The 19,873-nt window shown below is 41.8% G+C and overlaps 1 protein-coding gene across 1 annotated transcript in view; it reads left to right on the forward strand.

Moving 5' to 3' along the window:
- LOC137328070 (doublecortin domain-containing protein 1-like) overlaps positions 1-19,873 on the forward strand; it is a 485,645-nt gene that overhangs the window by 170,710 nt on the left and 295,062 nt on the right. Inside the window, exons 12-18 of the mRNA XM_067994210.1 lie at positions 1,860-2,026; positions 4,613-4,735; positions 7,118-7,235; positions 10,128-10,274; positions 12,299-12,420; positions 14,595-14,655; positions 18,491-18,625. Of these exons, the coding sequence (XP_067850311.1) occupies positions 1,860-2,026; positions 4,613-4,735; positions 7,118-7,235; positions 10,128-10,274; positions 12,299-12,420; positions 14,595-14,655; positions 18,491-18,625 (873 nt within the window). The remainder of the gene's footprint in view (positions 1-1,859; positions 2,027-4,612; positions 4,736-7,117; positions 7,236-10,127; positions 10,275-12,298; positions 12,421-14,594; positions 14,656-18,490; positions 18,626-19,873) is intronic.

The following is a 19,873-nucleotide window of genomic DNA, read 5'->3' on the forward strand; positions in this document are numbered from 1 at the left end:
TTATTTTTGTTCTCCTCCTTCACTGTCCACAATGTGCGCGATTCCCGTAATGAAACAACAAGCAGGTGACTTGCTGCCACTTTTGTTAATTGTTGCTGTATAGCCATCCACTAGGAGACACCCAAGAGACGCCCAGAATGTTTCACTGTTGTTTTCCCCTCCATCTCTGCAGGGAAGGGAAGGTGAAATCTCCAGTCGCTGCCTCCCCCTGACTCTGCTCTGTGTAGAGTGGTCAGTGGGGGTAAAATTCAACTTTGGCATGGGGCGCAAAATGGGCAGTAGCATATTGGCTGGTTGATAGACTTCAATAGAAAGGGGAATCAAGCAGGGTGTATAACGAACAACCAATCTGCTACCGTCTATTTTGAGTCCCTGCTGAAGTTGAATTTTGCCCCCAGTATTTCTCATACTTGAACCAAAGCTGTTCAATCTCACTTTTTGGGGGACTGGGTAGTACAGTGGGTTAAGCACTAGCCTTTCATCATTGGACATGGCTTTCAATCCAGCCCAGACTGATAGGGTGAAGGTCTCTTGTGCCTGATGGATGTAAGGACCCTCTGTGAAATAAGTTTTGACAGCCTCAACCCAATTCCTTGTGGGCATGGGTCATAGTACAAAATGACCCAATTTGACACTAAATTGGCTTCAACAAGAGAGGCTATAGGGCAGGCAATGTAGGAAATGGAAAACTGTCACCTTGGTGCAATACAAAGCACATTGTTGTGGCATGATTGAGGGAGCTTTACTTTGCTACATCTGACTCCAAAATGGAAGCTGTTCCATTCCATCGCATTAATATCCCTCACCCTAACAAGCACAGAGAAAGAACCGCACGGCAGTGAATTCATTATCCATTATGTCTCTGATTAAATATAACATGGCGGGGTACGATATTCGACTTCTGTCTGAAACAGGCGCGGAATCAGTGGAGTGATCACGCTGCCCACCCGTTGATACCGGCCTGAGCCATTTTCAGGCCCGGACCTAATTAAAATGCAGCCGGTGAGATGGGGACGGCAAGCGAGCGCCCTGTTGCAGCTCGCCTGTTGTGGGAGGGTGGGAAAATGCCCCGCTCATACGCTGAGCCAGCCGGCAGGTCAGATCTGGTAAAGAGGGAGACCCTTGAACAAGCCGGCAATGGGACGGAGCTTTTTTGGGGGCCCATGAGCATGCCTGCTCCTGCTAGGCCCACCAAAAAAAAAACCAAATAATTTCCTGGGCCATTTTGTGACTCCATTTATATCTGAAAATTGCAATCAGGATTCTACAACCTGAATAGGACCCCAATTTGCATATTTAAGTAGCCTCCCACCTGTTTCAGGTGAGCGGGCTGCTCGCCCATTTACAGACCTGCTTCACTGTAGAATCAGGCAGGCTTTGGGTGTCAATGGCCCTGATCATCAATTACTGGTCCCCCTTTTTTTCAGGCAAGAAACGGGCGACCGGCAGCTGACAACCGCCTCCCAAGGACCCGATCTCAGTTTCTCAATATCATTGTGTGCATGCGCGCTGTTTTTGAGGGAAAATTAATACATAGGCTGCACGGGATGGGATCACATCATGAACCCAGTCTTAAGGAAACTGGTAAAGTGAAGAGCAGACAACTAACAATTACACTGAACAATCCCCTGTCTGTAACCAGCACAGGAGCAGGGGTCAGAGCCAATGGTAATACTGTTGCACCCCCTGCTGGTAAAAAGCCTGTGTTCTCTTTGGTTTCTTACAACGAGATAAACAATTCAATCATTTCACACTCCCTGAACACTCTTTTGAACTTAATTAATATGTGTTAGGATTACAATTGCACAAGACCTGAAACAATTTTTCAAATCATTCTTTTTTCTATGGTCCTATCCTAGTTGCTTCAGATAATTTGCCAAAGGCTGCAGTGCTCGCCGGGATACCATCCTTCAGGTCTCAACCTTAGTCCTTCTCGGCTGTTTGATGAAAATGGACAAGAAATAAAAAACCCCCTTTTTCTTGAAAACGATCAGAAGGTTTGGGTGTCTTATGGAGAGGACTACAGGTAAAATAAAAATGCACTTGTTATCTCTGTGTTCTCGGACTGACCTTCTCTTTGGTTAGCTCGCTGCAAAGGGGAATGCAACCACCCCAGGTAATAACTGTTTTATTACATCCCTGGGATTTTTCTGTTTTGAAGTTGTGTCTCGAGACATACTGGGGAAGCATGACATCTCTGTCTGTCTAGCTTTATCTGTCATAGTTCCTGATGTCTGCCTGTCAGCACTCGGAGAAGGAATTTTTCATGTTTGAATAGTCACCTTAATGATGGCAGATGGAAACACTGCAGGGGGCACAGCCCATCATCCTGTCGTTGTCGTGGCTGCTCTGACCTGTTCCACAGCTTCATGTTTTGTCCATTTTTAAGGCGAAATGGACAGTAATTGAAAAGTATCAAGTGAATTTTATCAAAACCTCTGACAACACAGTCCCCATTGTTTGTGTTGCTCCCGATAATGTCTTAACCTTTTATGCACCAGTGACAATAAATGGAATGACACAAATAGATAGGACCCACATTCTCTATGGCTGCTTTCTGAAGCAATGCAATCTACTTGTAAGAGAGGGTAAGAAGTACGATGGTGTGTTTCACTAGTCCTTCAATTAACCTCCAAAGCACAAATCAAAACTGGGTGGCTTGACAAGTACCAACCAAAGCTGCAAATCTGACATTTTATTTTTTAAGAGAGAGGCGCTTGAACTAAAATCCAAAAGAAAAAAGAATCAGGAGCTTCGTAATGTATAGTTTCAGAAGGTTTTTTGTTTACAGGCTTTATCAGCAAGATTCCCTTGAATTGGATTATTACATCCTGCTAAAAATGCAAGGTTGGACTTTTTTTATTCACGGAGCAATTATGACAGGGAAAGAATGAATAACACAGTTTGTTCTCGCAGATTTAAGGAAAACAGCCTTATCATCAGGAAGTGAGGGAATATAGTGGACTCTTTATTGGCTCAGCGGGTAATTTTCATCTTGACCACTTGGGCGGTAAGCCGGTGGAATGGATCGATAATCAGACGGGTTCTGTAATGGGCAGAGAATGCGTTTCGCCACTTTACTGCCCAAAAATTACCCCCTCGGTGCTTGTGTCAGTAAATTATTTTCTTTTTTGAATTGTCCCTAAAAAAAAAAGAAAAGGCGATTGAAACAGATAGGGATCATGAACTGAGGGAATATGTTACAATTAAACACCGCTTTCATGGAAAGCATCTGGAAAATCTTTTATTATTTGGGGAGGAAAAAAAGACATGTCATTTTTGTCATGATGACATTGAGCAGATGTGATCTGTCTGTGGAATTTGATGCGTGATATTATTGTGATGTGTATTTGTAAACAAGGGGGAAACATTTGCCTCTTGCTTTTTCATGAAGATAGTGAGTCTTTAAGAATGAACAAAAGTTTCCAGTGTGAAATTTTAGAGCTGTTCTACGTGAAATCAGTACCGGTATAAGTGAAGGGTATGACATGGCTAAGTTGCAGTGTCTCAAAGTTGAGCTTCCTTCTGCCAGCTATTTTAAAGATCAGTGCCCCTACGACTAAGCTTAGGACAGGGCAACTCGATTTCTCTCTAAAGTTTCATCTGCATTTTTATTGGTGTTCTTCAGTCATTATTTCTGGACTTTCAACCAGGAAAGTTATTAAAAATACCAAACTATTGCGAATGTACAACTTCTGAAGTATCATAAAAATTATTGAAGTACAAGCAGATCTCCTGCACGCTGGAGGCTGGAATTTGTAGTGTTTTATAAGGACAGAGGCATTATACATGTAGTACACGATGTATTATTCTGCTGCTAAGGTGGCTCAATGTTTTTTTTAATCAGCCTGTCCCTTTAAGTCCACAAGGACTAATTACTGTGATTAAACATGTTTTGAGGTCAATTAGAAAGGCTAATTGCTGATAGGCACATCCTAAGATCATCTAGAGGCTAATTGCTTTTTTTTGAGTGTGACAGAAATTTGTATGTGTGACACCTGAAGGGTTAAAAATTTTTTATGTACATCGAATTATTTTTGTATAATGTGTACATTTCCTGTGAAGGAATCGAGCTGTCATCCAAATTAATTTGTCATGAAAAGGATTGCATAATATCTAATCTTGCAAATTAGATCATGCGTTAATTTGAAAGCACTAATAGTTCATTTTTTTGAATTATGTATATATTTTTATTCCAATTAGCTAGCCATGTCAGCTATATTATATGCAGTACAATTATGATGTAAGGAGTGTAAAATAGTCAAGGAAGAGACAGACAGCGACAAAAAAAATTCCTCAGGCAGAGTCCCGTGGTAATATAAATGTAGAGGTCATTGGAAATTTTTAAAGTAATTATTTCAATTATTTTACCATTTCATCAAGTTTTCTTAATCTCATTTTGTTTTTGGAGTCTTTAATTATATAGATTGTTTTAAATGTATAAATAATTGGAATCAAAGGCTCTTAAAGTTCATATAGTTGAATCGCTATAAAATGTCATTCACGTGTGAATTGGAGTTTATTGGTTCATTTCTTTTGTAATTTAGTTTTACAGCAGAAAGAGAAAGCTAAAAACTTAGCAATTACTTGTTGCTGTCCGTCTGTTTTACAGGAGCATCTGCAAACCATTTCTCTGTGTGAGTTTTGACCGGGTAATAGGAGTTGTGGAGCAGGACCAGAAGGTGATTTATAAAACTCCTCTGGAACATGATGGTCCCTCAACTGGCCTGGAAAAGTACGATGCTTTGACCATATTTTTCTTAATCTCTCAGATCTCCTTTCTTACTTAAAGACATCCTTTAATGAGTTACAGTATGAAATTTGAAAGCCATTTAATTAAGACAAATTCACTGGTTGTAAGAGACTTGTCAGTCATGGGTGCTGCTGGTATGGGGTGGTCACAATGGCCTTTTGCAGGACCGTTAGACGATCTAGACAAGATTTTAAACCACTACTGTACTTTTTGTAAGTGCAAAAGCCTCATAACCCACGAGCGTGGAGTTCTTTCTCAGGAACACAGGAATAACGGGCCTGGTATGACCTGTTGTATTAATTTGTTCATTTGTATGGCTTTTTTGGATTGGAGTTTAAAGTTTAAAGCACAAAGCGTTTCATGGAGTACCAGCAGAGAGTTTGTTCATAATGGTTGAAGTACTGTTCAAATTTGGTTTGATTAAGCTCCTGTGAAGCGCCTTGGGACGTTTTACTACATTAAAGGTGATATACAAATGCAAATTGTTGGTGTTCCCTCATTGGTGGATAAATTATAAATCAGAATATCAAGTTGTGTTAGTATCCACAGCCTGAGATCCCTGCAAGTTAATGAGAATGTTGATTTAAACTTCACATGTGGCTGTGCTGTGCACTTAAACAGCCTAGGATAAAAAAAAACCATGGACACTCCTTGCCCTGGGTGCTTCCCTCTGGCTGATAATAAGCATTTATTTATATGTTAAAATGAATCACTGCCAGGATCCTAGTGCTTTACACATGGAGTCATGCCTCCAGCCATTGGTGATTGGAACACGTGACGTCTGGCCTAGCTGGGACAGTAAACTTGGAAAAGACTTTTCTTATACGACAATGTTATCCTTTGTTATGGGATAACCTGGGATCCTTCCTGAGGATTTCATCTGTCTCATTTAAAATGTTGAGGGCTCCCCCAGATTAATTTACATAATGTGTTAAAGTCTCAATCAAGGATTTGAGCACATAATCCAGTCTGACAATTCAGTGTAATACTGAATGAGTGCTGCACCGTTGGAGGTGGCGTCTTTCAGATGAATTGTTAAACCATCTGCCTGTTCAAGTGTTATTTTTGTTAGGTAAGGGTATCAAGGGATATGGAGCTAAGGCAGGTAAATGGAGTTGAGGTACAGATCAGCCATGATCTAATTGAATGGCGGAACAGGCTCGGGGAGCTGAATGGCCTACTCCTGTTTGTACGTTCCTAAGTGGATGTAAAAAAGGTGCCGTGACACTTTTTCAAAGATGAGCAGGGAGTTCTCTCAATCCTGGCCTACATTTGTCCCTCAACCAAAGCGGATTAACTGGATATTCATCTCAATGCTGTTTGTGGGATCTTGCTGCACATAAATTGGCTGCTGCATTTATGTACAAAACAACAGTGACTATGCTTCAGAAAGTAATTAATTGGCTGTGTAGCACTTTGGGATGCCCTGAGGATGTGAAAGGCATTCTATAAATGCAAGTGTTTCTTTCTTTAAATGTTGAGTACTCAGTGAAAACTGGCTTCCTGGTTAGAGGTCACGTATTGGTCATTTTAATCTGGTACGAAGAACAGCACCCACACAGAGATAGAATCCCCAACCCGCCAAACTGATGAAGAATATTTGTACACATGTATAATTTATATCAATTTCATGAAATCTAACCTTCATGGAAACTGTTTCCACTGGCAGGTGGGCAAAAGAACCAATGGGGAGATGGGGAAAAATTGTTTTATGCAACAAGTTGTTGTGATCTGGAATGCACTACCTGAAAAGGTGGTGGAAACAGATTCAATAGTAACTTTCAAAAGAGAATTGTAAAGAGAAAATTTGCAGGGCTATGGAGAAAGAGCAGGAAGCGGGACTAATTGGATAGTTCTTTCAAAGAGCATACTGGGCCGAATGGCCTTCTTCTATGCTGTAGGATTCCATGGAAAGTCTGTGGGATCTTTTACCCAAACAGTCTAATCTGAAAAATGGCACCTATGACAATGCAGCACTCCCTCAATCCTGTACTGAAGTGTCAGCCTATATTATGTGCTCAAGTGTATATTGAAGCTTGAACCCATGACCTTCTGATTCACGAGAAAGAGTGCTACGAAATGATGTAGCTGACATCCAATAGAAGCAGTATGAGCTCGCAAACCAAAGATTTGTTGTGTCTTTTCCCCTTTAAGTGGGATAGATTCCAACACCTCTACCTAGGAAGTTTCCAGCAGTTTGTGTTCATATGTCATTCTATTTTAATGAAGAAAATGCACCCTTAAGTTGAAACATAAATTTTAAGATGAAAAAAAAACTTAAAGCACTGGTTAAAATGAGGAAACTTTGTGCTTGAAAGAATGAACAAAAATGTTAAAGGTCTCAACTCATGATTGACTTTGTAGGTGTGAGACTTGGGAAGTGTGCACAGAATTCCCAGACAAGTATGACTGGACACAAATGAATCATTCCTGTCATGAAAAGGTGGACATAACAAGGAAGTGTCACTTCCTTCAATGGAAGGTGAGTACTACTCAGGTTCAACTGTTAGCTTGAGGTCAGGCCAAAGTCAACTGATTTAAACATCTGCAGCAGATGCCCGTGCCAGTGTTGGCACTTCTTGGGCTCCCGCCAGAGGAAATGGGGCATTGCCTAGCCAGCGCCATCGGTGCCAATGCTTCCCTATCATGCGCGCAATCATCCCCCTTTATAAGGGGGATGATATGAGTAAAGGTTGCTGGCATTCCCAGGAGTATCCAGGCCAGGAGTGGGCCCCAATACTGTTGCTGAGATGACTTGCACAGAGTTTATCCCGGCACCCAGGTTGCTGGACAGTAGGGAGCTGGGGCCGAGGAGACCCCAGGGCCGGGGATTCGCTCCCCTCAGCCCCACGTTCTGATGACAGGGGTCACGTGTGGGGCAGGCAAACGTTCTGCATGAATTGGGAGACAGGAGGATTCTGAGCGGGGAGCTGGCGTGCCCAGGTCCCGCCAGAATTCCGCCTTCATCGGACCTTCTGCACCAACTTCCAGGGAGGGTAGAAGTTGCCGTTGTGGGTGGAGAATTTTTGGCCCCAGTGTTCTTTAGTAATAATAGTGAAGATGCTGCCACACCTGTATGCTTAACAGTTTTGCTGCAGCTGTTTGGCAGAGTGTGCAGTGTGTAATGTAAAGTTTGGTTACACTAAGGTCTTTGAGCTGCACAACCTGGTCCGTGGATTGATGATGTGACACAGATAGTACTACTTCAATTTGAATTATCCATCATTTGCCTGTTCTGGGATATCCCAATGCCTAATAGTATTCGTTTGCTGAGAGAAGAGTGAATAATCTGCATCTGGAATCTTATCTGGACTGCTTTCAATGAGCCAGTTGGTGGTGAGAGCATGAGAGCAGTGCAGGTTGATTTTTTTTTTCTGGCTCTGTTTTCATCAGAAACTGGAGAGAGAATGAGTGAAAATATGGGTTATATTCTCTCTATTGCTAGTGACTCACATCCATCTATATGTAAAAATCTTGCATTTCGTGTGTGTGTGTGTCACACTTATGACTTAACATTCCAGATGTCACACAGAGGCAAAAGAATCTGAAAAACAGGGAAAGAAAGCTGGGCGTATCATGATAGTTTCTTCTGACCTGGAGCCAGATATTTACAATTAGTTACAATTGCACTCTGACTGACCTCTGATTTACAAGCAGCTGTAGCTTACTTGATTTGCCTATTTAGACCACTTCCGACGGGGTATAAAATCACGGAACCATAACGAGGCCATTTGGTCCATCGTCTCTTTGCTGGCTCTCTGAAAGAGCTATCCAGTTAGTCCCATTAGTCCCATTAGGCCCTCTGGCGGTAAAGAGACCGGTCGGGTCGGCAGCTTTCTATCACAATTGTGCTCCTGACCCCAGACTACCCATGAGCAACACCAACAGGAGATTCTCTACTACTTTCCAACCTTACCACTCTTTCTTTAATAGATTCAAGACCTGCGTTTCATGGAGCATTTCATTTAACTTATGATTCATATTAACATGCCTGATGATTACCAATTATATTATCATTGCAAATCTTTTCATTTGTTTGAAAGGCATTTGGCCTCGAAAATCTACGGGACATATTCCCGCCAGTTACATCAGGATTGTGCCATTAGGTGCCCTCCAACACTGACGCCTGGCAGAGTTTGCAGGGTCAGTGGGAGGGCACATCAGTTGCATGGGGCAGACGGATCTCTGTGCCACTGCATGTGCATGTCTGGTGCCCATTTGTCCTGCGCAACCAGAAAATCCGGTGCCTGGCAGATTTTGGGCTTAGGGTCGCCCAGACCCCATGCAGTCTTCCATATACCCCCTGGCCATTCTTTGGAGGTTTAGGCCATCTTCCTTTCCAGGACCCCCCTTCCCCTACCACCCATCTGGAGCCTGGTAAGCTAACAGTCAAACTTCTCCCTGACCTCTATCAATGCCTCTTTATTGTCATCAATGAGGAGGTGCTCAAGAGCAGCTGAGAGTGATTGGCCCATCAATCTTTCCTGTCTTCCTTTGGGAAAGGGCCTAGCCTACGCTCGTTGCCTCTCCATGATGGTAGAACCCAGATAAGGAATTCACCATTAGGTGAATGACAAGCGTGGGCATTTGGCCTATTGTTTTGTTTGATAGCACCGCACATCACCTGCTTCACACAGTAACTGTTGGGAGTGGGGTGGAGGAGGGTGTTCAATTTAAGGGCAGCTACAGAAGCCTGCATAGGCTAAGCCACTCCTTCTCAACTGAGTAACAGCAAAGAGGCGAGCATAACCACACACTTTACAAACTTTCCGTACCAGAAGAGATTTGTAGACAGACGTGGATTTCAAATGAATGGTATTTTGGCAAGCGCTTTATTAAAGCTGTACAACTTGCGGGGGAAATTGCTGCTTTAAAGGGTTAATGGGTAGCCATATTAGAGGATATGCCTTTTTAAATATCACCGGCAATAACAAAATGCCTGCTGATACAATTATGCTTTGCATTACCCCATGTCATCTAGATTTGACTCCCCTTTTTTTTCCTTTTTAACAAGTATTTCAATATAATTTTTTTTTTCTCTTGAAAAATAAGCTTATAATTAGTCTGTACTGCAGTGTAGCTCCAAGCTGCTGGCTCCAGCAGTTTGTCTGATTGTAAAGCTGCAGCGTTTTGTGTTCTGACCTGCTGTTTGGCGTCTTCTGTGCTATAAACAACACTGCTTTGTGGTGTGTTTATCTTCACTGCGGCTGACAAGTACAATTTTAAATGGAAGTTAGGAAAGAATGAAATCCAGAGCCGAGCATTCAGATGGGGTGGTGGAGCACGCAGAGAGAAGGAGGTGAGAGCCAGTAAAAATAGAACGAGAACATCAAAAAATGCCAACTTAATGTCTTCTTTTATGCTTTGCTAATAGAAAGATCCCCAGCTGGTCATACACCCTTCGATTACTATTGAAAATAGGAGTCAGAAAGCTGCGTCCATTAAAAAGGCGCAAAAGAAGCACAAGACTTCAGTAGGAGCGTCAAGCTGGTCTTTGTCTCATATGTGGGTCATTGCAAAGGTATTGAACTAATCAAATACTTGATGTCGGATTGATTAGATTCAGATTTAAAAGGCTGGCATCTCTCACAATATTCCCAATAATACCCTAGAGGGAGGAAAAATGTCACGAATGAATCTGTTTAAAATTGTCACTAAGAGAATGAAGAGAAAGGTTAGGAAAAATGTCTTTTCACTGTGAGCTATTGGAGCATGGAATGCTTTGCCACAGGGAGTGGGTTGAGGCAGAGACCATTACTTCTTTTACGGGGACATTGGATAAATATTTGAAGCAGAGGAAGATACGGGACTATGGGGAGAGAGCAGGAGAGTGGGATTGGCTTTGAATTGCTCTATCAGGGACCCAGCGCAGACACCATGGAACGAGTGGCCTCCTTCTGTGCTGTAAACATCTTTGGTTCTATGAGGAATCATTTGATAAGGAAAACATTTTGAAATTAAAATTGGAAATTTGTTGAACAATTTTATCTTTTGAAATGCCACATTGTTTACATCTCATATCCTAGAATATTTTGTTTCAACAAGGATCCAAAGAATTAAAAGAGAATATTTCAAGGGAAAAATTATCTATCCAGTTGCACGTGCCAGAAAATGTACCTTTGAGGATAGGATTGAGCTGGGTTGCGATGGCCCCCTTCAAGGCTGAACAGCCGGCTGGCAACCACTGTCAAGAATGACTACCTGAGCAAGGTATCAGCAGACTGCCAGTGCCTGTGGAACCATATTCCACCAGGGGTCAGCATGCTGGGGACGGGTGAAGAACTGAAAATATTTTTCTTTACAGAATATTTTTCTACAAACTATATCATCAACTGGATGAGTTTGGATGGCGGAATCATTTAAAGGTACCGCTGGCGTTGGTGACAGTAGAGTTTTCTGATGTAAACTACAGGGGTGTATTTTCCAATTGAGTGAATGGCTGTGTTAAAGTGGCACAGACAGGAACTTGGTACGAGAGTATTAGGAGTTTGTACCAAAACAGTGCCAATGAGAAAATATGCCCCATTATACACAGGGCTAAGGTAAGATAGCACGGGGAGAGTTGGTGTTTTACTTTCAGAATTCACCCTTAGATTTCCAGGAACAGACATATGTCGCCGGGTTTTTAATGAATCTTCTCCCAATAGTTTTAAAATGCTGCTAGTGATCTTAAACTTCAGCATTCATTCCCCAAGGATCAACAAAATATTGAAACAGGAAACTCGTTTTTTAATCCTATGGTGTTTTGTGGCTTGTTTAGGCTGGGTGTGTAAATGCGAAGTACAGTATCAAGTGATAGGAACATAGGAACAGGAATAGGCCATTCAGCCCCTCAAGCCTGTTCCACCATTTAATTAGATCACGGCTCCACCATTGGCAGCTGTGCCTTCAGCTGTCCAGGCCCTAAGCTTGGGAATTCCCTCTCTAAACCTCTCTGCCTCTCTACCTCTCTGTTCCTTTAATACGCTCCTTAAATTCAACTTCTTTGACCAAGCTTTTGGTCACCTGTCCTAATACCTCCTTATGTGGCTCGGTGTCAAATTTTGTTTGATAACGCTCCTGTGAAGTGCCTTGGGACATTTTACTACGTTAAAGGAGCTATATAAATGCAAATTGTTGTTGTTGTTGATCTGTACCTCAACTCCATTTACCAGTCTTGGTTTCATAACCCTTAATACCCTTGCCTAACAAAAATCCATCAATCTCAGTTTTGAAATTTTCAATTGACCCCCAGCCTCAACAGCTTTTTGGGGGAGAGAGTTCCAGATTTTTGTGTTGACCATTTCACCAAAGAGGAAAAGAAGGAGAAAGGAAAGTCCAGAAGACCCATGACGATAGCAAGGCCTGTAGTGAACTGCAACATGCCACCATGGTTGTATGGGAGGTCACTGGTTACAAACAGGCCTCAATGACTGTTTAGTTGCGTATGGTGTTTCACTTTCTGTGACTAGTAATGTCCTGACCCATTCAAGCATAATGACCTCACCATATCTTCTGCTTCTTTTCTCTTACTCGCCCGTTTCCTTTTGTGGAATCGATGCAAAGGCTGGAATGATCCTGTGTCGCGCTGTCCCACAGCTCTGCCTTGCTATTAGTGATCAACAAATCAGGTTGAAGAGCGAGGATAATGTGAACTTGGAAGGATATAAGTTAGTTGTGCAGAAAAGGTACAGAGTTACTTCACTAATAAAATCATTAAATCTGTTTAAGATATCCCATTCATATAGTATAAATATTTATGGACAATTCACCTATACAGCAGAATATACATCTTATTTGACGAACTGAATCATCCAGTACTTTCTGTCTTCAGTTCAATAAAATGATGATTCCTAAAGTGTGGAATTAAAAATAATGTATTTAAATGTTTCTTGCTAAATTTGAAGATAATGAGATGACTACAGGGTAGAAATTACTGTTGATGATTATAGCAGAAGATGCTTAACACCTTTATGTGACCCTCTTCTGTCCACTGTTTTAATGGAAATGTTACCAGGTTAAAATAGTGAACAGAGGAATGTCACCCAAGCACTCTGAACATTCATCTGCTATTATTGCTAGCAGTAATGTTCATTGACTTATGAGTCTGTGACAATATCAACTTGACACCATTGGGTTAACATCCACTTATACCAAATACATGGGTCATCTGGGTTAGAGCTTTAGGTTTTTTTTTAACCCTTTTGTATCGGAAGCCTCCTGCTGTGTTCCCTCATTTGTAAACATCTGCTTTTTGGCAACCGTGACTGCTCCAAGACACACTCCGTAGGGGGCTGATGTCCAGAGAACCAGAAGCAGAGTCACACAAAGAAAAGTCATCAGAGTAGTTTGTTCACAATTGCACCTTAGGGTGAATATTATTTTTTTAAAATCTGGAAGAAAGTGAGCATATTTATAAACAACCTTCCTAAACAACCTTCCTTTTTGTTTTAAGCTGTAGTATTGGCGTTATGTTTCTATTCCTGCATCTTGCCTGTACCACACACCATTCTCACATTGAAAGAAAGGTTGGTCAAACAGCCTGCTGCTTGTCCACTATCAATGCTGCTCTTGAGCAGGTCGGGCAGACCGGCCGATGGATAGTAGTGTGAAGATTTTCTGTCCCTCCCTCTCTGTTAACACGTATGTTACGAATGTCACACAGCCCGATTTCAATCAAGTAGGTTTAGATTTATAGGGTAGAAATTACTATTGACAATGCCGTACAAATGTTTAACGTGCCTCAACAAATTCCTTTGTCCACCATTTTAATGGAGACATTAGCCCATTCATTTTAAATGGATTAAACCTCTGTTAAAATAGCAGAGAGAAAAATTTGTTCCGAGCGTGTTGAGTGTTTGCAGGATACCATCAGCAACAGGATTTTCTACGCTGTATTTGTTATAGTGAGCGTAAGTTTTTCCTTATTCTTGGGAAGTGGTGTCACCGACAAAGGCCACATTTATTGTCCATCCTTAGTTGACCTGAGAAGGCGGTGGTGGTAGTGGACCTTCTTCTCCTTGAACTTTACAACTCAGTAGCTTGCTGGTCCACTTTAGAAGGCATTAAGAGTCAATCACGTAGTGAATCGGAGTGTAGGCCAGACTGGTTCGGGGTGGCTGGTTCCCTTCCCTGAAGGGCATTAGTGAACCAGTTGAATTTTTACAACAGTCTGACAGCCTTCATAGTGTTTCTCTGGTACAAGCCCACAAAATGGCCTTCATACATAGAAACATACAGCACAGAAGGAGGCCATCCGGCTCATAGTGCCCATGCCGGCTCTTTGAAAGAGCTATCCAACTAGTCCCACTCCCCCTGTTCTTTCCCCATAGCCCTGCAATTTTTTCCCCTTCAAGTATTTATCGAATTTCCTTTTGAAAGTTACTATTGAATCTGCTTCCACCACCCTTTCAGGCAGTGCGTGCCAGATCATAACAACTTGCTGCGTAAAAAAAATTCTTCTCATCTCCTTTCTGTTTCTTTTGTCAATTACCTTAAATCTGTGTCCTCCGGTTACTGACCCTACTGCCAGTGGAAACAATTTCTTTCTATTTACTCAATCAAAACCCCTCATAATTTTGAACACCTCTATTAAATCTCCCCTTAACCTTCTCTGCTGTAAGGAGAACAATCCCAGCTTCTCTAGTCTCTACATAACTGAAGTTCCTCATCCCTGGTACCATTCTAGTAAATCTCCTCTGCACCCTCTCCAAGGCTTTGACATCCTTCCTAAAGTGGATGCCAAATTGGACAGAATACCCCAGCTGACTTATAAAGGTTTAGCATAACTTCCTTGCTTTTGTACTCTATGCTCTTTATGTAACACAGATTTTTACCCTATCTTTCATTTTTCTCTCCACAGAATGAGACAAAGTCAACATCAGCTGTGGGGGTTTAGCACAGATGGTCATATTTACTCTATGGTTTGTGTTGAGCCTACTACATTGAAATTAATCAGTTAAGTGGAGATCTCTGGTGTGACCACTGCAGAAGATGCTGTTTCTGCTGGATCACAAGCTCTTTTACAGGGGGCAGATTTGCTCTGTTCAGTATTTGTAGTGAAACCTCCATAACAAACGCATTCACAATTTCACTACAAACGGTGAACCCAGAGGAAATCCTATCCCATGTGTCTTAAATATTGGAACAAAGCTTACATAGTTTGTATAACTTGGAATGTATTTGGAGTTCACTGGGTACTAGAAAAATGTAATTATTCATTTGAACTTTTCCCCACACTTTTAGAATGTGTGTTTAGCCTCTCGGGCCTCTCTCTCCATTGTACCATTCTGTGACTGAGAGGGAGGCAGACGGGCGTTCTGCTTCCAGCACTCCAGCTTTCGTTGTAACTAGGAAGCACTGGAGGTTAAGCTCGCCGGCATGTGCCACTCTCCTTGTGATAAGGTACCTCTTCTCTTCCCAGTGCTTCCCATTGATCAGGACCATGTCATATGAGGAATAATGGTTGCGGGCCTTTGTCTAGGGCTGCACATTTTGCATGGAGTGTGTATTTATGCAGAGTACCTGAAGCTGTATGAAGTTGGGGGGGTGGGGGGGGGGGAGTTGGGAGGAGGAGGCAGGAAACCTGATATATTTCATACAGGTGTTCTGCATAGATTGAGGAGACTGTGATGAAATACACTTGGTCCCCACTTGGAAGCTTCAGCAACTCCACAGAAAACATGCACAATGTGTAAAATGTACAGCTTTTACCTATATCCCAGCAGTTCTGAGGACACCAATAAAGTTACAAGCCTAAAAATTATTCTTGATGACATTAGTGGACAAACACATTCATGTGACATTCCATTGCCTGTTACTTTAGCGGAGGGTTAATGCCTGTGTTGAAATATCAGACAGTGAAATACTGTAGAAATGTGTTGGCATTTGCCCACTTATATTGCGAACAGTAGTTTCTAGGCTATAGTATTTACGTGTTTATTGTTTATTTAACTCTGAGTGAGTACCGAAATCATCTGCTAAATTTTAATACACACCTGCAGTTTTCGACCATACCTACAAATCAAATCATAGAATCATAGAAAGGTTACAGCATGGAAGGAGGCCATTTCGCCCATCGAGTCCGTGCCGGCTCTATGCAAGAGCAATCCAGCTAGTCCCACTCCCCCGCCTTTCCCTGTAGCCCTGCAAATTTTTTCCTTTCGAGTACTTATCCCGTTCCCTTTTGAAAGCCATGATTGAATCTGCCTCCACCTCCCTCCCCGGCAGTGCATTCCAGATCCTAACCACTCCCTGCATAAAAAAGATTTACCTCATGTCACCCTTGGTTCTTTTGCCAATCACCTATGTCCTTTGGATCTTGACCCTTCCGCCAATGGGAACAGTTTCTCTCTATCTAGTCTGTCTAGACCCTTCATGATTTTGAATACCTCTATCAAATCTCCTCTCATTCTATCCACATAACTAAAGTCCCTCATCCCTGGAATCATTCTAGTAAATCTCTTCTGCACCTTCTCTAAGGCCTTCACATCTTTCCTAAAGTGCGGTGCCCAGAATTGGACACAATATTCCAGTTGTGGTTGAACTAGTGTTTTATAAAGGTTCATCATGACTTCCTTGCTTTTGTACTCTACGCCTCGATTTATAAAGCCCAGGATCCCGTATGGGTTTTTAACCACTTTCTCAACCTGCCCTGCCACTTTCAATGATTTGTGCACATATACCCCCAGATCTCTCTGTTCCTGTACCCCTTTAGGGTTGTGCCCTCTAGTTTATATTGCCTCTCCTCGTTCTTCCTATCGAAATGTATCACTTCGCATTTTTCTGCGTTAAATTTCGTGTTGGCCTATTTCAGCAGCCTGTCTATATCCTCTTGAAGTCCATCATTATTCTCCTCACTGTTCACTACACTTCCAAGTTTTGTGTTATCTGCAAATTTGGAAATTGTGCCCTCTTCACCCAAGTCCAAGTCATTGATATATATCAAGAAAAGCAATGACCCTAGTACCGACCCTGGGGAACACCACTGTACACCTCCCACCAGTCTGAAAAACAACCGTTCACCAATACTCTCTGCTTCCTGATACTTAGCCAATTTTGTATCCATGCTGCTACTGCCCCCTTTATTCCATGGGCTTCAATCTTGATGACAAGCCTATTATGCGGCACTTTATCAAACGCCTTTTGAAAGTCCATATACACCACATCAACCGCATTGCCCTCATCAACCCTCTCTGTTACCTCATCAAAAAACTCTATCAAGTTTAGTTTAGCACAATTTGCCTTTAACAAATCTGTGTGGCTTTCCCTAATCAATCTACAATTGTCCTAGTGACTGCTAATTCTGTCCCGGATTATCGTTTCTAAAAGTTTCCCCACCACCGAGGTTAAACTGATTGGCCTGTAGTTACTGGGTTTATCCTTACACCCTTCTTTGAACAAGGGTGTAACATTTGCAATTCTCCAGTCCTGTGGCACCACCCTCGTATCTACGATGTTTGGAAGATTATGGCCAGCACCTCCACAATTTCCACCCTTACTTCCCTCAGTAACCTTGGATGCCTCCCATCTGGACCAGGTGATTTATCTACTTTAAGTACGGCTGGCCTTTCTTGTACGTCCTCTTTATCATTAGCCCATCCAATATCTCAACTACATCTTCCTTTACTGAGACTCTGGCAGCATCTTCTTCCTTGGTAAAGACAGATGCAAAGTTACTCATTTAGTACCTCGGCCATCCCCTCTGCCTCCATGAGTAGATCTCCTTTTTGGTGCCTGAAATATACTGTGAATTCTGAATATTTCAAACTAGGATTAAATGGAGGTAAGGAACATTTCCATATTCACTGAATGAAATCTAATTCTTCTTAAAAGATATCAGCCTTGGCTCAGTAGTAGCACTGTTGCCTCTGAGTCAGAAGATTGTGGGTTCAAGCCCCTCTCCAGGACTAATAGAATCTTACATCACAGAAGGAGGCCGTTCGGCCCATTGTGCCTGTGCCGGCTCTTTGAAAGAGCTATCTAATTCATCCCACTCCCCTGCTCTTTCCCCATAGCTCTGCAATTTTCACCTCATCAAGTATTTATCCAATTACCTTTTGAAAGTTACTATTGAATCTGCTTCTACCACTCTTTCAGGCATTGCATTCCGATCTTAATAACTCGCTGCGTAAAAAAATGTCTCCTCATCTCACCTCTGGCTCTTTTGCCAATCACCTTAAATCTATGTCTTAGACACATAATCTCAGCTGACACTCCTGTGCAGTACTGAGAGAGTGCTGCACTGTTGAAGATGGTGACCTTCAGATGAGGTGTTAAACTGATCTGCCCCATAAGATGGATGTAAAAGATCCCATGGCACTATTTGAAGAAGACCAGGAGAGTTCTCCTGGTGCCCTGGCTAGCATTTATCTTTCAACAACATCACGAAAACAGTTTAAGTGGCTATCTATCTCATTGCTGTTTATTCGACCTTGCTGTGTGCAAATTGGCTGCTCTGTTTCTCTACATTACAACAGTAACTCTGCTTCATTGGCTGTGAAGCATTTGGGATGTCCTAAGATTGTGAAAGGTGCTATATAAATGTGAGTTCATTCTTTCTAAAAAAAATTGTTTCTGTAGCCAAAATTCTGACAGGGTTAGAAGATAATTTTATCTCAACATTTTGTCGACTTTAGTCTGTAAAAGATGTCCTGTGAAAGTATCTTCTCTTTGTTCTATAATGTGTATTCCCCTGATTCCACCGATATGGTGACTTCCCAGCTGTTCTCTTCAGCCTCTTTTGTTTTTTTTCTGCAGGCTTACCCTGAATTGGTTCTCACATACCTGGGGGAACTGAAGTTAAGGGTGGAGGTGACCCAGAGAGAGCACCAGGCGCATTTGGAGTCCGGGTCCACAGACAGCCAGGGGAGGAACAGCAGTTTCAAAGAAGAGGTCAGCATTAGAAAAGAGAAACTGAAATAGAGTGAGATCAGGCGCACTTTATAATTCACTGTAAATTCAGCTGGCTTTTCTCTGAGAATTATATACTCTGTTTTGGATTGAACTGCAAGCTACAAAAAGAAGCGGCCTGCAAAATATATATAGGCTGAAATTCTGTTCAACATGTAATAATTTCAAAACAAAAGCAAAATACTGCGGATGCTGTAAATCTGAAATAAAAACAGAAAACGCTCAGGTTGATGACCTTTCATCGACCTGAAATGTTAACTCTGTTTCTCTCTCCGCTGATGCTGTCTGACCTGCTGAGTGTTTCCAGCATTTTCTGTTTTTTCGTAATAATTATGACTTGTTTTAAAAATGGCTTTTATCTCCTCACTGTGGAGGTTTTGAGCAGTGCTTGTCCCTGGGATGACCCACTCTGCAAACCTCAATTTTGTAGCAAACATTATAGTTAAGAAATGATGTTGTAATGCAAGTGTACGAACATTTAAAGCATTCGTACGGCATTAATTTCTCCGCCAGTCTAACGCAGATGTTTATCTGTTTATTTTCAATGGGGTAACAACTCCCTTAAGATAGTGAACAACTGATTGCCATGGGAAGGAGTTAAGCAGTTGTAGTTACGTCACAACATTCATTTCTGGCCTATATATCTGCAGAAACGCAAACTCATGAAGATTTTTCTAAAATATATCAAAACTCGAATTTGAAACAATAAATTTATGGTGTCTGAGATTGGGAACGCAATAATGTCATTGTGCCACCACTTTCATAATGCCTTCCCCCCCATTCTGTTTAGTAACTTGACCAATTGTGTCAATGGATGGGCTTACCAGCCAGAATGCCCCATTTAAGAGCAGGTGTTCAGATCCATTCAAATGAACCATTAACTCGGGTAATGAAGTGGCCAGAAATGCATTGAGTTTCTAAAGAAATCCTGTAATAATGTGAGTGGATGTTGTTTTAATAAAGCTTTTTCTTCTTCAAATAATTTAGACAGAAAGGCTTTGACTATCGGTTTTTATAACCTGTCTGGTAAACACACAGCAAGACATGTCATTTTGTTTAGTCAGATTCCAAATTCATGTCTGATAAATTACACTGTCAGGCTCGATGGAGACAGCAGCATATTTAGAATGGAAGTGAAACCTTTCAAATGGCACAACTTTATAAGCATTTATTTGTTAAAAAAAAATGTAGCACAAATAATGCAAATTTGTCTGTACATTTTTCATGGTT

This window comes from Heptranchias perlo, chromosome 12, assembly GCF_035084215.1.
Source record: "Heptranchias perlo isolate sHepPer1 chromosome 12, sHepPer1.hap1, whole genome shotgun sequence".
Taxonomy (NCBI): domain Eukaryota; kingdom Metazoa; phylum Chordata; class Chondrichthyes; order Hexanchiformes; family Hexanchidae; genus Heptranchias; species Heptranchias perlo.